The sequence below is a fragment of the Eufriesea mexicana genome, unplaced genomic scaffold, assembly GCF_001483705.2.
Source record: "Eufriesea mexicana isolate 0111107269 unplaced genomic scaffold, ASM148370v2 scaffold925, whole genome shotgun sequence".
Taxonomy (NCBI): Eukaryota; Metazoa; Arthropoda; class Insecta; order Hymenoptera; family Apidae; genus Eufriesea; species Eufriesea mexicana.
The window spans coordinates 99,293-123,879 of NW_016909095.1; the positions used below are offsets into that span (position 1 = coordinate 99,293).

The following is a 24,587-nucleotide window of genomic DNA, read 5'->3' on the forward strand; positions in this document are numbered from 1 at the left end:
GTCGTCGACAAATACGGAAGTCAGTATCGCGGGAACTTGCAGCACGACGCGCAAGAATTCTTGCTATGGCTACTAGATAAAGTGCACGAAGACCTGAACCAAGCTACCAAAAAGAAGTATAAAATCATCAAGGTGAGGGAGTCAAACAATTTTTTTAAGGTTATGTTTAATAGCGATACATCTCTGTTCCGTTACATGTAATGAACAGGTTTATAATCGTCCGCTGCAATTGATTATGTAATATGGATAATCATTAATCGACCACGTTGATTCCTTAATTCTTTGTCGTTCTTTTGTGATCGCGGAACGAGTTTGCGAATCTACGGACGTTCGAAATATTCGCGACGGATTTTCGACTTTTTCATCGTTTACTTCCGTGTGTATGCATCGTGAAAAAAAGCGTGTTTACAACATGAAACCTTGAATGAATTTTATTTATTACTCGAAGAAACTGAAAAGCCAGTCGATCACGCGGTCGCGATCAGAGGCCTTAACCTAAATTTGTTTCACGTTCGAAAAATACGTGCCGCGCTTTCCGAACGGTTCTATTGAAATCCGGACGAATCCGCGCGAAAGTGAACATTCCGGAAGAAACAAAGGATAAATAGAAATCGTGCATATACCGTGCTATGCACTCTTTATGAGAAGCTAGAAAATGATACGCTTATTCGGACTCGAACAGATGATACATTATTGAGATAAATTTTATTTTTTGATTACAGTTATATTACCCGTTTCATTTTTTCAATTATTGCACTACTTCGAAGTATTTAATTAATAGAGATATCTATATCGGTATGTAATAAAACACAACGTAGATGTTTATTTATCTTAAGTATAGATTATTTATATAACTTTCCAGATTAATAATCGATAAATTCTAATTATTAATATCCGATACTTGAAACTAACCTATTGTACAGTAAATACAAAAACTCAATACAGAAACTATTTTGTAATCGCGTATTACGATACAGATTCATTTTTATTTTTCATCCAATAGCAAAATTATCGAAGTCTTATCGAAGTGGCTATTTCTGAGAAAAAGTATAATAAGTACAGAGTACAAAGAGAACAATTCTCCCACGCGAAACAAAACCTGATATTCCGTTTTCTCGAAAGTGGTACCGTGAGAATGAAGCTGGTATTTTGAAGCTAAAAATAGTTCGTACTCAATAAACCGCGAACTTGACTAGTGAATCGCTTTTTATGTCAATGTATTGCATAGGAAGAAATAGAGAGAGTAACACAGAGCGGGACAAATTTTAGTTCTCTGATTCACCGCAATGAGATGCCCGCCAACGATAAGTGACGTAACAAGAAAAAAGTGCGCATCATCCTCGCCGATTAATTGGTCATTTTTTTACGTTTCTTGTTTCTTTATATTTACTTGACGGACAGTTGTCAATTAGTAATTAATGGCAGCTCTCTCAATATTGTTCATTACCGGATGTTTCTTCCGGTTATGCTCAATAGATGCTATATTTCTTTTTATTGGCTACTGCCACATGGCGGTCGCAGTTACATGAGCGGTGAGGTAAGAGGTAAAGAAAAATAACTGTAAACAATATGGTGCATCATCACGTTCGGCAAAAGGCAAACAAAACTCGTTCCGAGATAAATGCGACGAGTAAGAAATGTAGAAGCTTACAAAATGAAATTAATTTTAGATTTTTTTCTTATCGTTGATATAAATCTTGGATTAACCAGATATTATTTATCAATGCACGTTTCTGGGATGAAGCATGCAAGATTAAATTTTTTCGTAACGGAAAATACTTTTATTTTTTTATCCCAGTACTCTTGCGAAAGTCTTTTTTTTTTTTAAATGCGATTTAGTAATAGTAATATTTGTTGAGAAATATTTTTAAGACGCAATGAGGAAGACTGTAGCAGTCGGACGGGTTTAATAGGTGATTCGTACGTTCTTTCGATTTCTTCTTACATAATAGATGCGATTGAGAATTTTTTTAAATAGTATACTTGCTTATACCAGATCATTTATCACACTGCAGAAATATTACCTGATGAATGGGCGTAATTGTATTTATGTACGCAATTTTCAAAGTTTATATAACATTCCGTTTGAAAATGTTCCTTCGAATATTTGTCGCGCAAAAAAACTACAGTTATCCATGACAGAAGAGAAAATGTGAAATTATTCTACGCGTTTCGCTTCTGAGTATTTACTTCTTACTACGCTAGTGAGACTAATAACCGCTAGATGGTTAACTCCGAACAATTTAATCGCTAATTATCTAAACAACTGAATTTCTTTTTAATGCATGTATACACTTTCTATTTTACGCTGGATCCTCGTTAAAATTCTATTGTTCGTCAACTTTTTACATGTTTCATCCTCCGCCATGTTTCATCGTATGAAATTAAAAAGAAAATTTTTTAAGTAAAATGAAAGTACAAAAAATATGAAATTTTCTCTTTAATTAATTTTCTCTTTAATTAAAAATTTGATCTTTTTCAAATATCTTATTCGATTTGTCTCGACGAGCAGTGCTCTTTCCACGCGAAGTCATAATCGCGGCAAAAATTACCAGTTTAAAACGTTTGACACATTTACCATAAGTTGTTACCGACTCGACGCATCTCGCCTGACTGACTCTCTCACTCTCTCTTTCGCACTTCATTCTCTGGGTACACGGGTCCACTTGATCCGTTATCTTATCAGCCATTTCTTGCACACCGTCGAAGTGTTTGTCGAGCATCAGATAAGGAAGCGATCTTCAGCGAGCAAGTCGATAATCCGGATCAGGAACTAACAATGTCCGACATGTCGTCTGCGTGGCTTGTTAACTCGCTGCTCGTGCCACTTTTTCGTAACTAGTTTTTTCCTCGAGCGCCCTTCATCGGCCACGTTGACCGACTTCTTCGAAACCGGTCATTGAAACGCCTTGAAAATTCGAAGATGCTCTCCGGCGGCATTAACGCCTTCTCTCGTAGAAAGTCGCTACTCGCATTTCGTACGAGTTTCTTTTATTGCATGTTCAACCATACGTATAACGATTAATTCGATATTTAAGAATGAAGTAATAATTTTATTTGCCGATATACTGTTTACTACGGTTGAAAAATTAAAAAAATGTTTTTAATTTTATCGCGGAACACGGTAAATGTACTCGGAAATGTTACCCACCGAGCATATTTAATAGCATAGCGGAAAAAAGAGTAAATCGAAGAAACATGTACGTTTATGTATTTATATATGCAAAGTAGTAATTTCGAACGAATTGACAGCTCGAAAAGTGTCCAGACAGATTCGATGCTTTTCAAAATGCATGAAGCCACTCAAGCACGTGCTAACCGACGGTGCCACGTATTATTGACCTTGCGATAAGATCGTTAGCTCTTGTGGTTTTAAAATCAGGATATTTGATTTACGTACTTCAAGACTGTATGCTATTACCATTATTATTTATCATTCGTTAGAATATAATGTAACGCTTCATAATCTTAGCGAATCGTGACTTTGTGAATAATTTATCCTTTTTATAAATACCAATAACCTTTGAAACTGTTATGCGTATTAACGTGACGCATAACGAAGTAAATTAATTCTAACCTCATTTACATAATTAAATACATGCTTATGCTATATTTGTCGTTTCGGGGTATATATGCGTAAACAAACAGTCAAATTTTGAATTTAAATTAGTTGAATTTATTAATTACCATAGATAAATTCCTCATTATGACCAACCGTACTACTGGTCGATAAAACAGTTTACCCAAGTTACGCACAGATTCCATAGATTACCCGCAAACATTTTTATCTGTGGTGCACGATTATTTTCACGCAATGTCTCGTGAACCAATTCCATAGTGGTTGTTAAATCGTGTCGCTTTAGGCGTCCGTGAGCAAATACCACGTGTCTTTAGTCGATCATTTTACGATTATCATTGCCGATGCCGCTCTTATCGTCCCTGCTTCTTTCCTTCCTCGAACCTTCAATTATGCATTTGCTTGCAGCACACATAAACAGAATTTACCGGCATCCTTCGTCAATTTCTTTTCGTATTCGTTATTGTACGAGGATGGGTGTGTAAGGAGACACGAAAATTATTGAGGGTAACATACATTTGAATCCAAAACACCGTGACACTACGTCTTATGAAAAGCCACCTTCGACGAGACCTTGCGCGCGCATGCAATGTAATGCGTGCTTTTATGTCGCAAAAGGTCGTTCCGCTCTAGCAATCAGAATGAAAATACAGAAAAATACATACGCTTCTCAAATTAAACCGTGAAAGTAATTTATGTTTTTATCTTAACAGTTACGAATAATAAAATCCACTTATGGTATACCACTTATATGGTATTAATTATTTTAATTTTTATACGAAATATAAAAAGAGGTTAGTTAGATTTGAAAAGTTTAATTCCACAGTAAATTAATTATTAGTAGATAGTAGAACTATTTTTCTTCGAACGAAGTTGATACTGAATGGAATGTTCGATAAGCGAAGTAGAAAAAAGAGGAAAGATAACAAACACATGAAGACTAGTCCACATAGGTTCAAATATTTGTTATCAAACAAACGATCAGCAGTGTGCATCCACTTTTCAAGTACCCATTGTTGGCGCCAAAATATCGTTTTTTCCATAAATAATATCGTATTTTTACATTCAGTTTAAAAATGAAAAGGCAGTAAATCCAGCCTTCATTATAAATCTTCTACTGACTTTGTAAATGTTTAGCTTGCTTTATCAGCTTAATACTAAAAAATTTCTACACGTGTTCTTTATGGTTATGGTTACAACTTTTACCAGATACATTTTATACAAAGTAATTTTTGTTTAATTTTTCTCCGCAAAGTAATTGTTACAGCTTGTTTTATTTACTTAATAATATTATGATTCTATTTTGATAGAAAATTGTTATTCAAGTTCTCATAAAGAGGTTATAAGAAGTGACCTTGAATGGGTCCACGAATCAGACATTCCAGAGTCATAAGAGTCATATTACAAAATACAGTTAACATGAATTTGTGTAGCTTCCATTTATCGATCCTTTTCTCTCGTCAATTTCGAGTATATTATTCTCGATTTTATTTCACGATTCGATTATATATGCAGAGTTATGTAATTAAATCTCGTTCGGTTTCGAACCGTTAATAAATAGAAACGAAGAATGCAGTGTACTGTTACAGGCAGTTATTTTGCATCAGCTAGAATTTTTTCTTTTTCTCTCGAGTTTGGTTGCATACCAGCGATACCTTTGCTACCGACAAGTATGGCTGACACGATGAAACAATTTGCAAACGTAACCGATTCCTTTCATTGGAACGCGTTATTTCGTGGAACATAGCACATTGATCGTAAAAAATATAAATGCCATTGGATGAACGTGTAATGATAAGTTCGTATTTCAAGGTTAAAGATGTGTCACGTGATAGTGTGCCAGTTCGACACGTGATCTATTACCTTTGATTCTTGTTTACTAATTTGTCTCCTATTTAGGTACTCTTAATTAGGTATCATTTAGAGAAACAATCCAAAGGTTAACTAATTTGAAAATTAGGTATTTCCTGATTTTTAGTAAAAGCTTGATCAAATTTTTCCATTTTACGATTCAAGTAATTAAGTTTTAGTAATAGACACAATCCATAAAGTTTTAATAGAAAAGATGGAAATTGTTATTCTTCCCCTAAAATGAATTAATCATTATTTGTAAATATACGAGTTGACTATTTGTGAAAATCCATTAATATGATTAATTAGCGTATTTATTAACTGGTTTACATAAACGAGCGTTCAAACCTCTGATTTCTTGGTTGCATTCCTAATGACGATGTGCTGTTTCTATGATGACCTTCACGTAATATTACGCACAATGAATCATAACATCCGATGGATTACTGTTTCTCCGCTCGTCTAATTACCACTAATCAAAGCTATAGGCCCCTAATACGGTATATATCTGTTAAATCCCAAATAAACGAATTTCATAAATATAATAATAATAATTTTTATATCAATTAAAATACGTTTTGTACAAGAGATTTAACATTTACAAGATATTAGATTTATTTTTATTGCATCTGAAATTTATTTATTTGATGTTAAAATCAAAGATACTGTAATGTATTTCATTGTCTCACCGTGTCGATAACTATATATATATTGAAAGGTTCAGGAGGGGAAACTCGAGTACTTTCGGATTCCAGCCACTGCAACATATTTCAACGCATTCCATGTCTGTCTGGCTGAAAGAAATTAATTATAAGTTACGGGTCGAGGGACGCTGATTGCTACTGTTACGTAAAGAATGTTTAGAGAAGCCACACTTCCTGCTTTTTGTTTTGCGGTTGTGTAGGGAGTAAGCCATCGATGTGTTGATATTTGTTGCATTTTGTCGCAACATCAACAAGTTCTAACCCGATTTACTTTTGTTTGACTTGACGTAGCTCGCCGAGGAATAACACTGGGAATTAGATTCAAACGCTCTTGCTATTTACGTTTACTTTCATTTGCACTTCGTGTGTGACTTGCGTATAAATCAAATGTGGATTTCTCTTTTCTGTTTCATGCAGTCATGTATTGTAACCTAAAAAGTGAACACACTGTAAAACTATGTATAAAAACTCTGAATATAATTAAGATTTATTTTAGGTTAGGTATGAAGGTAGAGAAAAGAATATAAAGTCATAACCTGAAATTTAGCACTGGACTAAATGATAGGAAAGAATAGACTCGGTTGATTCTAACGAATTCCGTAAGGGTTACCGACCGACTGACCAAACTTACCTAACCTTTACATAAGTACACGTGTACCAACATGACATTGACCAATTGTGAAGTTGCGAATTGTAGCGTGAGTCGTTACAACCTGTATGCATCGAAAATTATTTCCGGCAACCGGATCGGCGATACATCCTGTGAACTTAACAGTTATCGTATTTTGTGATTTCTGAACACATGCGAAGAATTATCTCGTACAATAAATGGTCAAATCTTATCTAGGAAAAACAAATTATTTTCTGCTATAACAAGAAAGTAATTTTTCTTTTACTTAATTCACAATAATTCTACTTGAAATTTCTTTTCGTCACTTTTGTTTTTATCGTTTTCTGAATCAGCTTCTTAATTATTCCTCGTTATCAGTAGAATGATAGTAACAAATAAATGCAGGTAACTCCTGAAAATATTTATGTTTGATTAAGATTGTGTTTAGAATTTTCGATTACATGAAATGTATGTTTCATTTGAAAACGATGCAATTGGAAGGTCATGAAAACACAAGTTTTCGCGATCCGATTAAGGGAAGCCTTCCATGCCGACCGAACGCACTGCCCCGAGAATCCGCAGATCTGAAAGGGGGCAGAGGAAGAGCACGCGAGGCTTATGGCGTATTTCTAAATATTACCGATAGAGTTAATCAAATTATCATTTGAAATTTTCCGACCATTGTAAGCGATTGTGATAATGTAAATGCAAAGTGTCAAAAAAAGAATATGAATATATATATATTTGTATCGATATACGTATATAATAATAGAATATTTTTAATACTTTTAAAAATAAATTATAAATTATCACTGTCGTTTGTTAGGACATTGTACTAGTTGTTACAAAACAGTTCGAACTTGCGAATTTTAGCGAGTCAACGACAATTGTCTAGTGTTGATAAGAAAATCTCACTTGCTTTGCTTCTTCTCTTAAGCCTGTTGCGAAATGAAAAAGTGCAACAGACAACATAGACAGCAAGAAATTACCGGTAGACGGTTATTATTAGAATGAATACGTTATAAATGATCGGCTTTATGTATCTTGAGTGATGGACTGTGTGCACAAACTTCGCGTGTCTCGATCTATCTGGTTAAAAAATAAATCTTGAGAATTCTGTGTTACCTCTAAATAAACGTTCGTGCAAAATGTTAAATACGATAATGTCAGTACGCAGTCATGTTTGAAACACGGAAATACTTAGAAGGAGATGTGGAAACCTCTCAACTTACGAAAGTAATTTTAAAGTAATTTGTGCTTTGCACTTTCTTCCCTTTCCTTTTCCTTCTTTCTCCTCGACGTATCAGTGAGTCAATGCAATGGTTTCTTAAAAACAATAGATATGTTAAGTATTATGTTAAATAGAATTACTCATCATTGCTTTCGCTTCAATAAATCTTCATTTGTTGAGAATCTCTTTGTTAGCAACAAATGTTTTATATTCTTTGTTTTACTTACATCGTAGCATTTGATGATGCTGAATCTCGTATTATCCTATAAAATTTATACTTTTAAGTTATATTTTTGCTACTAGTATTTTTTCATTTTCTTTTTTATTTCTTTTTTTGTTAATAAATTAATTAGTATGATATATTATTTACCTGGCTTCTCACCTTGTTTAACCTATTGATGATGTAAGATAAAATGTTTCTAAGCTTGGTTAAGAGCTTTTACAAAAATGTACCGAGGTATGCACTTGATTATTTGCACTGTCATAAAACATTGCCAATATTTTTTACGATATTCGTGGTAAGGATTAATTATTTCGTCATCACTTCTGTATTTACTCGAATGGTTTCCAATATCTTGACGATAAGGCTGCTGGTATTTCACACATAACCATAAAGTGTGTTTCGTAAGTAATGATATGATAAGATCAGCATAAATTATAATTAATCGATCGTTCTGAAAATGATAACACGTAATAATAAATAATCTAAGATAAATATACGCGTATGTTGTCGTGTGTTGACAATTTTAAATTTATTTAAAATTTTGTCCTTTCTTTTTTAATTAGAGCGATTTTTGTAACTATTATGGCTATACTACCATAAACGTTTTTACTTTTTATTGACAAAATTTTAATAAAATAATATTTATACTGTATATAATATATTCCAAATTCTATCCTATAATACATTACAGTAATTTCAAATTGATATTAGAACGAACGTAATTAACCTCCAACAATAAAGCAAAATAATGTTTTGCAGGTTAGAAAGTTTCTCCGGTTTCTCTCAGGATGTTCACTCACCTCATTTCCATTAAATAAACGGGTTATCTATAGTCGATAAAAAACACGTCATTATTGCAAATATATTGATTTGTTAATAAAAGTGTTTTTACGTGGTTTACAGAATTCTTTTGGCAGACCAGATGACATCGTCGCGGCGGAAACTCTGGCGAATCATGTCCGTTGCAACAATTCATTCGTGCACGCGGTGTTCCAAGCCCAGTTTCGGTCTAGTCTGACCTGTCCAAGATGTCACCGGCAGTCAAACACGTTCGACCCTTTCCTCTGCGTGTCAGTACCTGTCCCGCAAAATCATCGACAGATGAATCTTTTCGTGAACGTCCTATATACGTCGCAACAACCGCGGCAAGTGAAGATCGGTGTGAGTGTAAATCAGACGGCCAATGTAAGAGAACTTAGAGAAATTCTGGCCAGTGACACCGGAATCGACGAAAATCATATGTTACTCACAGAAGTTCACGATGAAGGATTTCACAGGTAGAATATTATTTTTTTACGTATGATCTCATTAAACAAATGACTATTGCATTAGCTTTATACTAATTCGTTGTTTGTGTTTTGCAGGACATTTTCTGATTGCCAACCTTTATCTGTGATCACGGAAAACGATCCACTCTACTGTATAGAACTGCCACAGCTAAAGGAACCCACCGAGCAAGCATACATCCTACTTGTATGGATTAATATTCTTGTAAAAGGAGATTTGAGGCAGCGTTTTGGCAGTCCTTACACTATGCAAGTGTCTAGGGAAACATCTTATGAAGACCTACAAAAACTTCTATTAAAGGAGATGCATAGTGTTCTGGCTGATGATGTTCTTACTTCCAGTCAGAGTCCAGGACTGTTTAACATCCGCGTAGCCGACCCTGCAGCTACGCCTATTCAAGATGAGCATCCATGTATAGATCCTTGTGTAGAGCACCCCCTTTATACAGAACAAATTGAACAAGCATTGGCTCTCTGTGCAGATGACTCTGGCCCTCAACATGTAAAATTAATTTTGGAGTGGGATGAAGCCACTAAATGTAATATTATTCAAGATGACAGTGATCAAATTGAAGAGCATGCTAGTGTGAAGCAACTGAAAACAAATTCAGAACTTGGAGGAGCTGTCACTCTCGAAGAATGTTTCGATCTGTATACGAGAGCTGAAATATTAGGAGCAGAAGATGCATGGCACTGTCCATATTGCAATAAGAAACAAGAGGTTGTAAAGAAGTTAGGTCTTTGGTCTTTACCTGATATATTGGTTATTCATTTAAAAAGATTTAGACAACAGTCTAAACAAAGGTCTACGTCTAAATTAACCATGTTAGTCGATTTTCCTTTATACGGTTTCGATATGACTCCGCACCTTGCTCATAATGGAGTCCAAACGCATAATAACGTGAGTAGTCTAGGTGGTCTAGGCTGGTCACCTTGGAAAAAACCAAGACCTCGTCAACAAAATATTCCAAAGTACGACGAAAACGTTTACGATCTTTATGCGATTTGTAATCACCATGGACAAGATTTACAAGGAGGTCATTACACCGCGTTCTGTCGAAACCCGTATGACACTCAATGGTATTGTTTTGATGATACTCGAGTCGAGGCGGTGAATGATACCAATTTAATAACAAACGCAGCGTACATGTTGTTTTATCAGCGAAGAGGGTTGACTAATAATTCGGGAAATTCTTCGGCGGCCTCTACAAGCTCAGCCGGATCCGGGCTTGATCATTGGGTCTCGAAAATGCCACCTTTTTATTTCAACAACAAGACTAATAACAATGTTACAAACAACAATCAAAGTAAATCGCAAGAAGTATTGTGTCAAGATAAGATCGTAGAGGAGAAGAATATAACGAATTTCAATAGAGGGTGTCGCAATTATGCTACTCTGCAACCGAAGAAAAGGAACGTTGCAACAGAAACGGATATTGGTCAGATTGATCATTACTCAGACGATGAAGCACCTTGTAGGAGAGAATGGGTATGTTGGTAAAAATTACAATGCGTATGATTTTATATTCTGGATAATTTATAAGTATCGTCTTTTTTAATTTTGTATTTATGTGTGTCTTTAGGCTTCACCAAAACCTGTTCGAAAAATGTCGTCCATTACGTTAATGCCACAGTCTACGATAATTCACAGTGCCAGTAGTGATCCAGACACAACGATAATACACGAGTCGACGTTGTAACACACGATTTAAGCCAGATTTAATCTGGCTTGAGCAACGCTCAATGTATAGTGCCTGGAACATGGTGTGTGAATGATCAGAAACAAGTTAGAATCGAAGAATACTAAGACAATTTCTCGCGGAATTTAAGTCGAATCGTTTCTTATCAAAGACTTCACATAGTTTGTTTAGAAAAAAATCTATGAATCTTTTGCTCCGAATTTATACATATGAAAATGCTTTTTTTTTTATATTACCTAAGCGTTAACCGAGCAAAGAATACCAGGAGCCTCTCTAATTTCTTTGTTTTGATATTTAAAAAAAAATTGCGACATTAGACGAATGTTTTTTGAGAATGCAAGTGAAACTCGAGGCATTAGTGATTTTTGTATTTATATCGTGTTTACACAAATTGCGTGAATTGTATTGTACATTCTAGTTGTTAGAAAACTTTTTAAGAAAAGGACAAATATTATATTCAGTATCAAAAACTACGAATCCCTTATTTACGAATTGTCTATTGTTAATACTTAGATTTTCAACGCAATAGGTAATTAATGTTCTACATATGTCCAGTGAGAATGTATGTGTGTCAAAGAAACTTTGTACGCGACCTTTTTTCAAACCTGTGAAACAAAAGTCGCATGCGTCGCGTTACAATGAAACTATGACAATAACTGAATCTTGCACGTGGCAAGATTTACGTATTACGGTGACTTTGTTTTCAGTGATAATTCTTGCTTGGACATACTATGTAGTCGCTAACCATTGCTTTGGATCTATGCTTAACTATAATATTTATATCGTATTTGTATCACCCACTAGTGGCCTTATCTCAGTAATTAACATTGATATGTCATTTGCAATCATACAAGCATATTTACTATTTTGACAGCGTTTTATTACCGAACATTGACATTATATCGTGGAAGCCATCAAATTATAATATGTGTATCGATAATTCTTCTTTGGATTCTGATGAATAGACGACCAAGAAAATCAATATACTTCCACTTGAAAGTCTCGTTCTTCCTGCAATAATCGGCGCAACTGGATTTCATCATTCGAAAAAGATAATCTGTCGATTCTTAGCAGAGTGGCTTTCCTAACATACCCTTCAGCGATATTTTCTCTTTTTTATTGTCAAATACTCTAATCTCTCAGTTGTAACGATCATTCCACTTAGACGTGTTTATAAATAGAAAATGATGGAAAGCGGAAGCATGAAAGTGAAACAGATTTATATATACATATACATATATACACACGCAAGTGTATAATTAGCGAGTGAAAGATATTTAAGTTATTTTAAAAGTAACATTTATTGCTAGTCACACGTACCGTGGACGGGGGGTAGCGAATAAAGATTGTATGTGACGAATTGTAAATGCAATTAGTGTCGAATTCAGTGTTAATTGTATGAAGAAAAGCGTTCGATTGTGGAAAAAACAGCGTGTGGTATACTGTCGTATACTCGTTTTAACGGTGTTTGTACGTAAATTGGTTCCTGTGGCAAAGTTAGGCCAAATCAAGTGCCATGATGGTCCCGAAGGTATATAATACTCAACGAAAATTCATATATTTTTATGCTCGGTCATCTGAAAGGATTATCCTTTTTAAATGTAACAATTGAAAGGGCTTTGGTGTCTTGCGAATTGATGGTCAATCAATTACATATAAATAATTTAAGTTGTAGCAAGAAAGTAAATGATATTTCTATATATGTTCTGTCACATGACCGAGTATCGTTAAAGATAAAAAGTTCCCTTCGTGGCACTTAATAAACTGTAAACGGTAGGACGAATGTGTAGAATGTGTAAAATAAAGGAGAAGCAAGGGAAAGTCGCTACCCGTTTATTATTTTATGATTTTAGAATTTTTTGCGCATTCACGTTGATCGACTGAGGGATACGTTATTAATTATTCATACTATCGCTGCTGTTTTTGTTGAAATAAATTAGAGAATGTGTATATAGATAAAGAAACGTCATTCCACTTGTGCACGCTGAATTGTGTCAGCTTTGATCTATGATTCTAAATACTTCGCGTTTTTTGAAGTAACTATTGTTGAAGCTTGTTACGTTTAATAATAGAAATTAAGTGCCACGCTTTTTATAATTTTCCAAGAGCACGCGTGGGAAGTTCCCTTGCATCATTTAAAAAATTTTAATGTGAAAAGAAAATATCGACCAATTGTACACTAGTCTAATATATTTTATTGTAGCTTGCAAAATACACGATAATTTGTTATATCAACGTAATATCGAAGGTGAAACTTGCAAAAGAATGAATATCACGTTCACTTGATTTTATTTTAATCACACCATGTCATGGATCATAGAGTGTAGATCGTATAGATGAGAAAAAAGATTTTAATTCAGAACGAAACATTGTATAATATTATTATTCAAATCTACTGTAAAAAGTTTATAAATAATTAGTGATAAAAGAAATCGTAATATACAGAGATTTGTCAATAAAAAGTAATATTCATACATAAAGTATTTGGAATATAGTAATTTAAAGAAAACAATTATGTATTTGATTATTATTTACATTAAAATTCGATTATAAAACATGTGTTAATTTTAAAAATATGCCGACATCCTATCCCTTGACTTCTTTTATTATTGAATAAAACTATAGTCTTTATTTTGTTATAGAATTTGTCACTTTAAATAATAAATATGCCATTAATAATATAAGAATAAAATAATACAATTTGTACTAAAAATATATAAAGTATTGAAAATTAAATATTTGTAGTAGTCGCATCATTCCGTATCGAAATTTGTAATTCGCGCCATTCGTTTCGTCCATTTTTGTGGTGGGGCGCGTTAGTCGATTGATACGGTGGTGGGGAGTGTTTATATAAGTGTTGACCGAAAATTACGTGTGTCACTATCATTCGATGCAGGAAGAAATGATGTTTACATTTCTTTTTAATTTTCCAATTTTTTTGTATATATAAAGTAATGCCACATTTTCTACTTATATGAACTTAATGTCATTCTATCTTATAAAATTTTATATTCTAATAGATTTTTCATTCATCAACTGTCGGTAGGTAATTATTATTGACAGTTGATAATTTAAGATAATCACATTGATATCAAAAATTCATCTGTAATTATTTAATAAAAAGAAAATTTATAATAGCATACAAAAATAAATAATGCTTCCTCCCGAATTTTTTTCGTATCTTCACATTGCGTTTCATTTTTTCACATAATATATCAATTAGTAAATTTAGTTATCATTAGCTTTAATTGTGACACTTGATGTGATAAAGTGAGAAACAATTATTTATATCACTATGTCTATTATTTCGTTATTTAATGACAGAATCTAATTTGACTTATCTAGTAGCATTTTTCAAAACAACAACTTAATGTGACCAACGTGAAATATAATCATGTGCGCATATAAATTGTCGATTCGTATATTACGCCACAGTCAACATTTTAAATAAAAGAAACAGAAGACAAACCGTAATATCAGGTTTTATTTTCAAATAATCGAAAATTTAATTTCTGCTATTAATATTTTAAATCTCGATTCGTTTCATATCTTACCTCAATGTCAATAACATATAGAGCTTATAAATACAGCACACTCTGCACGTTTATTGTATATGAACAAATATAACAATCCATAAATATAAGCCATAAAACGTATCGCTGTTCATAATACATCGAAATTCATAACATATTCCTTGCATAGTAGAGCAAAGAGACTCAAGTGGTTCCGATATTACGGTCTGCTCAAATAAATCGTTTCAATATAGCGCTGTACCACGAAGTTCCTCCTATTCGACATGTCGATACGATTGGAAGCTTGACTAGGGTTAGTGATAGTGAACAATGTCATTAGGCGTTTAATCGAACAGTGTGCCGAGCAGCAGGAGTCTTCTCTCGCTGATATTTACCTCGAGCGAAACAATTCGCTGGAGCGAACTGTACATACGTCTTAGGAGGAAGATGGAATTGCGTGCTAGTACGTTGGGATTGGCCGTAGCGCCACCCCACTCCGCGGAGGCTTTCAGTCGAGCTCGGACCTTCGTCGAGTGTGGAGTGCGTGTTGTACCGTTGTGTGTCAGTGTTCAGATTATTCACTGAAAATTAAGGTAAGAAAACTTTTTCTCTTACTATACAACGAAATACGTAACAACAGAACGTATACTTCGAAATTGTTTCACAATCATAACTGATGCACGAAGCCGGCGAATCCTCGTACGAAAACCGTCCTTGTTCTCGTTGTTAACCGACGTTGCATGGAGACAGAGAATGTCGTGCGCGATCGAGTTTCAATGATTTCTTTGCTCACGCTCGAAATACGTACCGAGTCTAAGTAACCGTCGGCGTTCTAACGAAAGCAACAACAAGAGACAGCGCCTCTCCCACGAGATAAGAGAGACAGAGAGAACGTGGTGGCGCTCAGAGCCGTCTTCGTGTGTACTCTCGGGATCGATACACAGTACACACTTGGCGCGACGTTCGTGTAAGGTTACGGTTTGCACGGGATCGCATGCGGGTGTGTATGCCTCTTTCCACGCTTGTCTCTCGTGGTGTCGTTGTGTTACGTGTCTGCGTGCATGCTCCCTAAGAGCGAGGGTGGATTTTCGGTGTAGCTACAGAAAAATTCAAAGAAATCGAGAAGTACGCGCCGCGCTATGCGGGCACCTCGTGAAACGCACCCTCTCTCGAGGCGAGCGCGCCGGCAGCCGATGCTGAAAAGAAACGCGTGAGAATGACAAGTAAGTGCAGCAAAGATATTCAAAAGGGGAGATTCGGCGTCTGGCATTTCGCGTACCTCGAATTATAATAATGAGACTTGTCACGTAGTCCTATTGTATCTGACATAAATACGGTACGTAGAGGATATTACAGGTACCTACCATCTTTGTCATTTAGAAGAAAAGAAATAGTAATTTCACTGCAATAAAATTAGATTTTAATTCTAATTTAACATAATTGTTAATTGAAGTCACAAAAATCTATCAATATATTTATAATGGTATACGTCGTACGTCATTAGAAAGAAACAAAAATTTTTTCAACTCGGTGGTTAAAAGATAGGTTATAAATAATTTTTCCCATACAAAATATTCAAAACTCACTTTGACCGCCAAAAGTCCATTTAGATTCAACGATAAACATCGAGTTATTTTGAACGTCAGTGAACGCGCATAAAAACAATTCCTCTCGTGATACCTCTTAATCTGATGGAAAAAAATATTCATATTTGACGGTAGTAAACGTAACGTGACAGCGCGCAATAACGTGAAGCAAATTCTCTTTCCACCGACATAACCTCTTTACCGTATGTCTGATATTCCCGGCTGAATTTTTAACGGGAATATTTCTTTTTTTATGTCGACACTAACGAAGTTGAAAGTGGACAAGTTAGGCGTATTTAGCTACCGGTCGCTCAAATATCCGGTTATTCTCGTATCGAACGAATCCGACATCTTTTCGTTTCTGGAAGCGGTAAGGTGACCGACAACAGGATAGTCATAATACGCTCGACCGATTGTGGGAACCGAAGAACCGCAGCGCGCGAGGCTGTCAGATTAGAATAGGTTTCGTCGAGTTGGTGACTTTTTACGTAATGAGAAATTTTAATATCCTAACCTATTTATCGGTTCAACGAACAGTCATATTTCATATCGCGAAAATTTTTTTAAATACACGCGTATATACACGCTGCCTATTCGAATGTAAACATCGTCGAATTTCGTATTATACTTTACGTATATCTAGTATAAATTTTGTAAATCGAATTATTTATTTCACCTCGTAATTTTTTTTTTAATGTATGTACAGGTTCATACGCAAGCAATGTAACAAAATAGGAAATACTGTTATATTTCGTGTTTATAGGTTATGGGGTACAACTGTTATTTTAAACGCGCCCGTAGTCGTCCTTACGACCTAGCTGTTGCGTGTACCATCTGTGTATCGTCCTGTGACTCATCTATGATCTACACTATTCATGCGTGTTAAACCTATACACGCGAGCGGTATTCTAGTCGCACATTTCTTTGTCCGAGCATCCGGCGTATTTCTTAAAACGCTTGGCAAAACTATTGTTTCGTAAGAGGGCTGCACAAGTGTTACTCGCGCGTTTTTTTTCCGTTGCCACGGCAACCGAGATCACACGACGTTACTAACCTCGACGTTGCCCAAGGCACGAATGCTATGAGTCGCGAGAACGCGAGTAGCAATCGATTCGTGATAAAAGTTACGTTCTTAAAACCACTGAAAGTTGGCGCGAAGCAGTCGATACACTGAAACGAAGAACGAAGCACGAAATACTTCAACGGTCATGGCTCTCACGTGAAATTTTATCCTCGTATATCCTCGTCGAGGTAGGTTAGCAAACAGTGGGAAAAAGGAAGGAAAAGAAACGTACACAAAGTGTGTATATACTGCATTAGTAACGTACTAACGTTTCGATTCGTTATTTTTACATTTCGCGAATTTTTATTCCCACAATGATTAAAAGTACCTCGTGTACCCGGAGGTTTGTATTGTTATGAAAAAGTATATATGCTCGCGTGTGTGTTCGTACGTGACAAAAATTCTCTGTTCGTTTATATTTGACGCGTAGAAGCTATCGAGATGTCCCGAATCAATAATAAGCAACTGAAAGTGGTGTCAGTTTCAATGAAACTGGAACGCGACGGTATTATTTCGTTAAGCAGCGCGCGAAAGGTTAGTCTCGAGGCGTGCAGTGAATTCGAACTTATCGACCGTGCTTCGCGGAAAATCTGTATTTTCGACAGGAAAGTAACTCTTTGGTTGTTGCGCACGCCGCAGCCAGTTTGACCGTGACAGGGATACGTGCATTAGAGATGGCCTCCTGTTGAATAACGGGTAAGGGTAATTAACTGGTCAAATAACCAATGAATTTGTTTTTGTTACGTCATTTAAATTACAAATAATGGTTAAACATACCTGCGGTTGATTATTTTGGTCGTTTAACAGTTTCTAGGTAATCATTTGATAACTTATTTAATTCGAAGGACGGTTAATGCTCCCGATTACAGTTGCATTACTATTAGGTTAGGATAATGTATTCATTACACCTTAACGTGTATCTTGTTAACGTGGTGTCAAATATAAATTCATTAGGTTATGAATACTCGCGTTCAGCGTGTCATATTAAATTCAATTTTAATTAAGTGTCTTTCGTCGATGATAAATCTCGCAACGTTAATGTCAGGAAATATTAATACATAATGTATACTGAATACTATTAACAATTAAGGCAATCGATAATCGTTCGTGCAATCAAATAGGTCTTTTGAACTGGAACAAAAGTTTATCAAACAAAGCAAGAAAACGGTTATCGAGTTTAAAACTCGACGCACCGCGTTTCTAACTCGCTGGAAATAATTGGGCCAATCAATAGCTACGACTACCCTTAGTGCACCCTTTACGTCTAATGAATTCAAATCACGCGCCAAGTCATCATAATACGCGCTCGACTCGGAATCAACAAGCGAGTTACGAATTGTGTTCGGTGTGTAATCTACACCGTGAAGTTAGCCATCGGTGATCATGGCGCCGTTACGAAATTAATTCATTTTTATATACTGTTAAAATACAGATACGCGTTACCTGTTGGATTAATTTTACGTAACTGTGAAACTTCACCATGGCGTCAGGATGAATGTTTCGGTTTATTGCAGCTCGTCGTAATAAAATGAGCAAATATAATTATGTCGGAAATAAAATTATTTTAATATACGCTAAGACCAATTATAACAAGTTACATTGAAAATTCTGCAAACAAAGTTTATTTAAATTAATAACGGCAGACATTAGATAAATATAATCTTATTGAATTAATTTCATTATTAATTAGTTTAACAATCTTTTTTTTTACTTTTTTTTTATTTTACTCACACATTTCCAAGGCTTATATGTTGCTCTAGATGCAAAATTATTTTATATTTATAGCGATTGATTCGATCTGCCGATATTTGCTTAATAAATTAACAATTTAATTCACATCCAGACCAATACCTCGGTCAATAATTTAATTCATAAAATGTCTACGCCACTGGTAAAACGAGTACCGCTCGTGAATGGCCTCCACATCAATCACCGTGTTAAAAATCACATTAAATAGCGGTTGATTCGATCCTTTGATGCTTACACGCTCACAGTGTTAAAACAATAACTCTCTATACCTCTAGCTCCTTAACGAAACTTTTCTTCCGGTAACTATCACAGGTCACCGGATACAGCCGAACGTGTTAACCATAATTATTAACATACAATGTGCGGCAACGCGCCTGGTTACAACAACTGGCCAAATTAATTATAAAATCGCCGATTCTCATTCGCCGAAGAAGCAATCATTTCGCAACCGAAATGGGGAACGCATTGCGCGAAAATTCCCAGCGGTCCCAAGATGCAGCGCGTGTCGGGGCCCCCGCCGACTGCAGCGCGCTCTAGATCGGCGGCCGTCTAGAGAAGTGGAGGTTTCCGCGTGACACGCGACCACGTTCTCGCGGAGCACGCGTGTTTCGCGGCTGAATCGAACGGAAGCGTTATTGAATCGGCAATACGGCCGAGTGGCTCATTGGAATGCAGCGATGCATCGCTATATATACGTCAAGCTGGCGAGTGCCGGTGGCTACGACGCATCTTCAGGCTTAAACAAACGATCGGTATGCAAGGTGAGAGGCCGATCTATTCAGGCCTCGACGGAATGCAGAAAAAGCCGACGTTTGCAGACAAAAGCTATCGACAGTCTGCTCTGACCGAGTGGAAGTCTTCCTGGTGCCCGTTATTCGCCTGTCGGCCTGCTTCTTCACCCTTGAAAACGCGCCTGGAAATCTGAGATCCCATTTGAGCGGACTCGGTTCCAGTGTGTGTGCTGGACGTGTCACGCATATGCTCCGTCTGGGGACACAGACGTTGTTTAAAGAAGAAGAAGGAGCGAAAAGAGGGAAGAAAGTTGAAATTCGAACACGTCGATTGGGGATCATTGTGCTGGATGTATCGGGTATTTAAGGTAGCTAGTGCTCCCTGGTGGACGGGAGTGCTCGGGTTTGGGGATTGACAAAACTCTCGTTATCGAGCCGAGACGAGAGCTCAATTATTTAGCTTGTTATGCCTGGAAGTTGGGCTAACTCGAAAGAACCGTGGTACGAATTTATCAAGTGCTTGGTCTTATGGCTGCTGCGAGTGGGAGCATGGGTAGTCTCGAGGATGTATCTTTCGTTTTCGGTACTCGAGGCGGACTGTTTAGATTATTTAAATTAAGTCGTCTTGGGGTTGCTTTATTATTTTCAACTCTTGGGGAACACTCACAGTCGGTATATATTTACCGTCCCAGTTGGATCAGGATTTAACGTGGACACTGAGAAAGTTAGCCTGTCTAAAATAATCTGAAACCTTGAACGCAAGAGCAAGTACCTCTAATAGAGAAGTAGAAAAATCAAATTAGCCTGTCATCCAAAATAATCTAAAACGTGGACACAAACAGGGAAACGTGAGAACCAACAGCACGTACCTAATAGAGAATTAATTAATTAGAAAATTAATAGAGAATGCCACCTAAAACAATCTAAACCTGGAATCCAGCAGTGAGCACCTGACGCAGGAATAAAAAGAAGAAACAGTAGGCTGACATCTAAAATAATACAAAACGTGGAAATCAACAATAAGCACCTAGATTAGAAATAAAAGGATGGAAGATCCGAAGTGGATGGCCTCACGCTCTGATCACAGCATCGCATGACGACCGAGCGCACGTTCCTATCAGCTTGCAAACCTACAGAAATCAGTTCCTCGTGGAAAGTAGCAACGAGCAACGGGAAATGGATATAATTGCGAAAATGAAAAAAGCAGGAGCGTGATCGATAAATTCTAGTCAGGCTACCAGTCACGAGGAAGTGTTCGCGTGAAAAAGGATGCTCTGGAAACAGGTTAGGCACTATAAAACCTCTATTACGATATGAAATATCGCGTGTAATATATTTTAATAACGAATACGTTCTCCGATAGGGCATTAAGCGGATGACGAGCCCGTGAATGAGATTCCACGATGTCAACTGGGAAACAGTTAGCCAAACAGAAACCAAAAATCACTTTCGTTCAACGGAGTCAGCGGACTGGTCGGGGAACCAGCTCGCCAAGATAACTTCTTTCGATGCTTTCTCTTCTGCTTATCGGGCAACTACGAGGCAATAACCCTAGCAGAACGAAATTACGTAAACGTTTTCGAATTTAGAACCGGATAGCGGCTAATCCCGAAGGAATAAAGAGTCCCTTAGAACCGCTGTTAATCCAGAGCAAAGGGAAAACGCTGAGGGCGAAACACGGCTTGCCACGACAAAAGGAAGCTCGCTCTGGCCTGCACCGAGGAATACACACGAACAGGCCGAATAACAGAAAGATGTGCTTCTTCCTAGCCGTACCACTGCAACGTAATTCCTGTATGAAATTTCTCACTGGAAGCAACTTAATTTCGGACTTCGTCCAGCGAGTTATCGACCACCGATTTATTCTCTTTGACGGCGTCTGCCATCGAGTTCCGCCCGAATTATTCACTCGCCAGTGTTCCTGCACGAGGATTATCTTTCTTGTGATTCGCTCTCGCGTTATATCGCGTGCAAACTTCGTACCGAGTCTCCTCTGAAATAATTCAGCAGCACGAAGCTAGGTTTTGGGAATGATTACAATGTTCAACGCGAATTTTAATATGTAATACCCATGGGTGATTCTTGTACCGTTTAGCGTTCCCTGAAAATCTGTAATAATTATAATTGAGAATTATAATTTCTTAAGAAGACACGATTTTTTTGGTAAAATGAAGTATTAGGTAAGAAGTAGAAAGGTTAGGTTTATTCTTGCCTACTATTTGATGAGCACTTTCTTCTGAGAGCCTGAGAACATAAAACGTTGTCTATAGTCTTCAGGTACTACCATTGCAGGCTCAGACTCACTGTGAAATCTTAATTAAACAACCAAAGCACGGAACACATTAAAGCTTTCAAGATCTCGAGCGCTTTATCAGTTGATAAACACGCTGGATCCAATGCAAGCTCGAATCGCTTCAACCAACACTCTAAGTGGACATCTTGATCTATCTCGAAACACTGATAGAAGACCAATCTAATCTATTCTAGATGGATGTCGTAACAAGATTTTCTGAGGATGTGGACGATAATGTAGGTGTAACTCGATAAACACTCGTTGTTAATACTTAATTTATTCAAAATCGTAATTAATCAACACACACTTGTGTCTTTCTTGATATTTTATCAGACAGGGTTCGGGACTCCAAGATTAGGACTAACCAGTGATCTAGATTCGAAAATCTATATTTCGTGCATCTATTTCGTAACAGAAGAAGAGTGTCAGCATTGGGACAACGTTTTCTGAATTAAAAATTCCCAAAATTGTGGTCGAAATACTAGATTAGGACTAACCAGTGATCTAGATTCGAAATCCAGTGATCTATATTGCACGATGAATTTATTTCATAACATAAGAAGAGTGTCAACTTCAGGACAACGTTGTCTGAATTAAAAGTTCCAAAATTGTGGTCGAAATACTAGATTAGGACTAACCAGTGATCTAGATTCGAAAATCTATATTGCACGATGAATCTATTTCATAAGAAAAGAAGAGTGTCAGCATTAGGACAACGTTTTTTGAATTAAAGTTCGGAAATTTTGGCTGAAAAGGAGTCCAGGTGATCCAAAAGCGACTGCATCTTTTTGTTCGTCTTCTCGAATTGCATTGGAAAGCTGAGGGACAAAGGGAGATTCTTAAAAGCGACCCATGACCACGAAGAAACATGAAAAGTCGCATCTGAATGCGTCTTGTAATCATTTAAATATAAAGAACAAGCCGGAAGAAGCAAGTTTCAGCCGGTTTCCGTGGCAAATTATCTTTGAATTAACATCGCGAAATATGGTTTTCCGCGACGACGGCGTTCCTTTTCAGAGGTTGAATTTTCCGAGCAAACGCTTCGGGCCTCGAAGTCGCGAGAAGAGATGAGACGAGACGAGAAGCAGGCCATGCTAGGGACTTTTTAGCGGTAGAATTGCAAGGCAAACTATGCAGAAGCGCCCCGGGTGTAGCATCTCCGTCTCTCCCACTCTTTATCTTCCACGTGGCTTGATGAAAAGAAAAATTACCCCGACGAAAGGGGGCACAAATAAATTATCCCCCGGACACGGCAATTGTCCGCCGCCTTCGACACGTTACGCTGATTATTCGAGTAACTTGAGCTTAAACGACGCCGCTTATTAACGCGCCTGTTCATCTTCTTGGTCAGAGGATCGTGGAAATGAATATGCAAACGATAAATCGAGATAGGAAGTAGAGTGTCCCGGGCTGAAGCGAGAGGCTCAAAAAAGAGATTCTCTGGTGTCAGAGCGTGATGTGGCTGTTTCACGAGAGAAAAGAAAGGTCGAGAGATTAGGTTTATTTTCGTCTATGAAGAGGATGATCGAGATGGATTTAGAAGGATTGGCGATGAGTGGATGAAGAACAGAGTATCTTGGGGCAAATTCTGTGGCAAATTAAAGATGATAATGAGACATTATTGGCAGAGGAATTTTATATTGAACATGATTCCTATTAACTGTTTGTCTATAGGCCTAACTCTGATCAGGAGAGTGCAAGTCTTTCGGGTTGTAGATTTAATTGAAACTTTGCAGGTTTGTAGATTCAGTCACCCAGTTCAAGAAAATATATCATTATAAGGATAACTAGTCAATTAGAGTAGAGATATTTATGATTAGAGTTCCATTATTGCCTTAATTACAGATTTACTTCAAAAAATCTACAAATCTGCAAGGTTTCAACTAAATCCATGCACCAGGAGGACCTGCACTCTCCTTATCAGAGTCAGGCCTATTGACAAACAGTTAATATGAATCTTTATACGAATGTAACCAAGTTTAGAATAGTTACTGGTTCCCTATATTACTTATCATGGTTCTAGATTTACTTTTTAATATTTGAAATGGCGGATTCTAATTTATATATTGTCATACTCAATGTGAAACTATTACTGAAAGTCGTGAACCTCATTATTTGTGTCATTTAACCAGTCTACCTCAAATCTAAGCTTGAGTCAGTGATAAAGTCTGCATCAACTCTATGCTTTGGTCAATGATAAATAGTACTATAATTATATATAAGTAATAAGTATACTATATCAACTAACAACTCTTCTACTAATAAGCATACTTACAACGTAAAATTTTTCAGCCAATGATGTCTCAATGACTCAAAAGGAACAACTTCTGCGGATCCTCTTTTGATCATCCATGTACCAACGATTTTAGGAAGACAGCGTGTTTTAATGTTCAGATGCTATCGAGTATCTTCACGAGCAGGGAGCTAAATTCAATGTGCTTAATCTAAATATCAATTAGGTTCACCCTCTG

At 36.5% G+C, this 24,587-nt stretch overlaps 2 protein-coding genes across 3 annotated transcripts in view; both read left to right on the forward strand.

Moving 5' to 3' along the window:
* LOC108547248 (ubiquitin carboxyl-terminal hydrolase 31) overlaps positions 1–11,528 on the forward strand; it is a 12,601-nt gene extending 1,073 nt beyond the window's left edge. Inside the window, exons 2-5 of the mRNA XM_017899684.1 lie at positions 1–132; positions 9,100–9,473; positions 9,561–10,971; positions 11,066–11,528. The exon at positions 1–132 is cut by the window's left edge and continues 3 nt beyond it. Of these exons, the coding sequence (XP_017755173.1) occupies positions 1–132; positions 9,100–9,473; positions 9,561–10,971; positions 11,066–11,182 (2,034 nt within the window). The 3' untranslated portion in view covers positions 11,183–11,528. The remainder of the gene's footprint in view (positions 133–9,099; positions 9,474–9,560; positions 10,972–11,065) is intronic.
* Positions 11,529–15,231: 3,703 nt separating this feature from the next.
* tty (tweety) overlaps positions 15,232–24,587 on the forward strand; it is a 61,841-nt gene continuing 52,485 nt past the window's right edge. For both annotated transcript variants that reach the window (XM_017899683.1, XM_017899679.1), the window contains exon 1: positions 15,232–15,287. The gene's annotated coding sequence lies outside the window, so the exon portion shown is untranslated. The remainder of the gene's footprint in view (positions 15,288–24,587) is intronic.